Here is a 3,336-nt window from a genome sequence, read left to right on the forward strand (position 1 = left end):
TTTTGGACACAAACAACACGCTAGGACTTAGTGAGAGACTGGGAAATTTGTCTACATCAACACCGAGGAATATCGACATGGCGTCATTCTACGTTTACTTGTAGCAATTTCCTAGCGTCTACCAGGCTCCGGGAAGCGGCTGGAACCGAAGCGGCAAACTGTTTTCTCCAGCAGCACCAACTACCTTGGCATGCTATCTCTCCATCGGGCCGATTTCTACTCTTTCCAGCCGCTTCTCGAAGCCTGGTAGAGACTAGCTGTTTCCAGGACAAGAACGCCGCGGGGCATTGGCAATACGTACTGGGACAAGACTTCTCTCCAGACAGAGGTTGATTGGGAAGATTGTGAACTTCAGTCTATGTCCCGTTTTTTAAAGCCGGTAGCCTACCCTAGGGAGACTAGGCAAGACGAGCTGAGGAATGATTCCAACGACTGGAGACTCATATCTGCTCCCGAGACTATCCCAAGTCACCTTGCGCGAGGTTGGGTAGAGATACCACACGCACGCCTTACCCCTTCATTCGGGTTTCGCATTCCCTACTGTACGGACCTCACCATGTCGCCTCCAACACTCCGCACGGACGCTTCCCTCGTCGGGCACCGACTCACCCCGGTTCTCCGGCGGTGCAAGGGCGACGAAGCTCTTCCATCGGAAGAACACCGGGCGAGATTCGAGCCCGGCACGGCGCTGGCGGCCTACAGCCGGGATGATCTGGAGACGCGGGTGAAAGAACTCACCGCATCAGACCCGGAGGAGCTCCTCGACCTGGCGGGCCTAAACCCGAAGGAACAGTCATCGCTCGTCCGTTTAGCTCATTTTCTGATCCTCGCAGCGAACGAGACGATGGCAGCGCAGCCGGTAGACCAAACGAAGACCGGCAGGATAGCAGCCCAAGCCGCCGTGGGCCTCCTACACGAGAAGCCAGACGCGGAGTCTGGGAGCAACACGAAGAAGCGCCCCACACCGCCGGCTAACGACACCCCGACACCCACTAAGAAAGCAAAAGCCGCCCGACCCTCGGCCGCCGCAGCCACCACGGACTCTTCGGACGCCGAGAGCGGCGAGGAATTGGAGGTTGGTATATTTTCCCCCCATTTACGTAGGATTCTCCTACAGTCAAGAGCGGTTTTTGCGTTTTCCGATTTGCTTTTTCTGCTTTGTGTTTTCCCCGTGAACCATTGACCTTGAAATTTGCCAATTTTTGCTCGGGCCGGGCGTATCTTTGGGTCCCTGCGAGCCGGCATTATGTTTGATGTTTGAAATTGTTGAAATTTGCCGTTTTTTTGCTCGGGCCGGACGGATTTTGATTCCCGCGAGCTGGCATTATCTTTGAAGTTATATTTGAAGTTTGCCATTTTTGCTCGGGCCGGACGGATTTTGATTCCCGCGAGCTGACATTATGTTTGAAGTTGTTGTGTTTGTAATTTGCCATTTTGCTCGGGCCGGATGAAGCTTTGATTCCCGCGAGCTAGCACTTTGACGATTGTGTTTGAAATTGTTGAAATTTGCCGTTTTTTGCTCGGGCCGGATGGATTTTGATTCCCGCGAGCTGGCATTATGTTTGATATTCTGTTGTTGAAATTTGCCATTTTTGCTCAGGCCGGATGGATTTTGATTCCCGCGAGCTAATATTCTGTCGCTAAAATTCCCAATTTTGCTCGGGCCGGGCGGACTTTGGGGTTCCCGCGAGCTGGTGTTTCTGTTGAAGTCGTTGAAATTGTCAACTTTACCCGTGCCGAACGGTTTTAGGTTCCCGTAAGCCGATATTTGGTTGCACGTCAACTTTTTTCAGGCCGAACGATTTTGGGTTCCCGCGGACCAACATGTGTTTGAAGTCTTGAAAATTTGGTTTAATTTGCTACAACCAGACGATCTTGGTTCTCGCGAGCCGGCAGCTCGTTGAAGTCGCTTTCGCCGAAATTTGGGATTTCTTGACACAAATTTGAAAGCTTTGTGCCGCGGGTACCGGCTTTCATGCACGTGTTAAAAGGAATATTCATTTTACCACGAGGAATATAGGCCCACGCCGGAATGTTTCTTGTCCACATTTCGCACAGAGGTGACTACTCTATATGCAAAAAGAATTTCTTTGTTATTGTGACAGCCGAAAGGCTCCGAATATTTCATGACACCACGCAGGTAGTGTTGTCCTCTTGCGAAAAGAAATGCCGCTGTTTCATCTCCCGCCGATGGGCATTTCACAGGTACCAGTCATATCTAAGACAAAGCCCCCATACTAAGAAGGGGAGACAGTAGTCTGGCATAGTCTGGCAATTGACTTTGAGGCACCGCCTTTTGACAAAGAAGGGAGAAACTCACTACTTAGTGCGACTTGCACGAGTCCCTGTTTACCAGCGGGGAGCCACTCAGTCGCAAGAAGCTCAAACAAATTATCTTGTCAAATGCATATTTCCAAATTACAGTTTTTGACATCTAAGCCCCGGGCTTATTTAAAAAAAAAAAAAAAAAAAAAAGAAAAAAGGACTAGTTTCCCTTCGTCTCTCGCCGATTTGTATCGACTTCTGAATACAGTCGGAAAGGGACGAACATACCAAATTCCCTCGCACACCTCCTATTTGGCTTCTCCAAATTTCGGATCATTTCCATGGAAGACTTTCGCCTGAAACGCGATCTGGAGTTTTCTTCATGAAGGCAGCAGGAGTAAGATCGCCCCTTTTCATTTGGAAAGGGCTCATATACGAGCACATATTAAGTGGGTAATCCGATAGAATCGGTTACGAGCGGTAGCAAGATGATGAGAACAATGCCTAATGCGGATTTTCTCTCGATGTTTTATAGGATGAAGGAGCTCAGGCCATGCAGGGTGCACTTAGAAAACTCAAGCGCATCTGTAGGGAACCAACCATTCACGCAGAGCCGGAGCGACTGGAGCGGGCCTTGCAGAAGGTCATTGACACGGCCTCGAGCGCGAAGGCAAAAGAGTACTACGAGGGAGTTCGGGGGTTCTTCCTCAAAAACACAACAAGCTTCGGCATCGGGCGAGAAGTGCTGAAGTTCGTGATGACGAAGCAGGAACGCCGCTTCGCCGAAGAAGCGGAGAGGGCCACCGCGGCGCTCAGGGGAGGCAACAGGAATGCCTTCTACTCACACGGGAGATCACGAGCACCGGCAGCCATCTGGGGCCCGAAGGCCGGCCCCTCTCATCCCCCCTCCCGCACGTGGGGACCCAGGCGCCGCCCAGACGCGAGGGGATGGAACCACCCCAGGTCTCACTCGGCGGGCAAGCGGAGCGGAGACGCCCAGAGAACCGAGGAGTGTTTCAACTGCAACGAGCGGGGCCACTGGCAGCGAGACTGCCCTCACCCAAAGCGCAA

General features: G+C 51.9%; 1 protein-coding gene across 1 annotated transcript in view; it reads left to right on the forward strand.

The window, feature by feature from the left end:
- The first annotated feature begins 488 nt into the window (after window positions 1-488).
- The window catches only part of LOC109476175, a 5,580-nt gene continuing 2,732 nt past the window's right edge, over window positions 489-3,336 (forward strand). The window contains exons 1-2 of the mRNA XM_019777064.1: window positions 489-1,075; window positions 2,801-3,332. Of these exons, the coding sequence (XP_019632623.1) occupies window positions 557-1,075; window positions 2,801-3,332 (1,051 nt within the window). The 5' untranslated portion in view covers window positions 489-556. The remainder of the gene's footprint in view (window positions 1,076-2,800; window positions 3,333-3,336) is intronic.

Source organism: Branchiostoma belcheri, unplaced genomic scaffold (assembly GCF_001625305.1).
Source record: "Branchiostoma belcheri isolate BF01 breed outbred unplaced genomic scaffold, Haploidv18h27 scaffold363, whole genome shotgun sequence".
Lineage (NCBI taxonomy): Eukaryota > Metazoa > Chordata > Leptocardii > Amphioxiformes > Branchiostomatidae > Branchiostoma > Branchiostoma belcheri.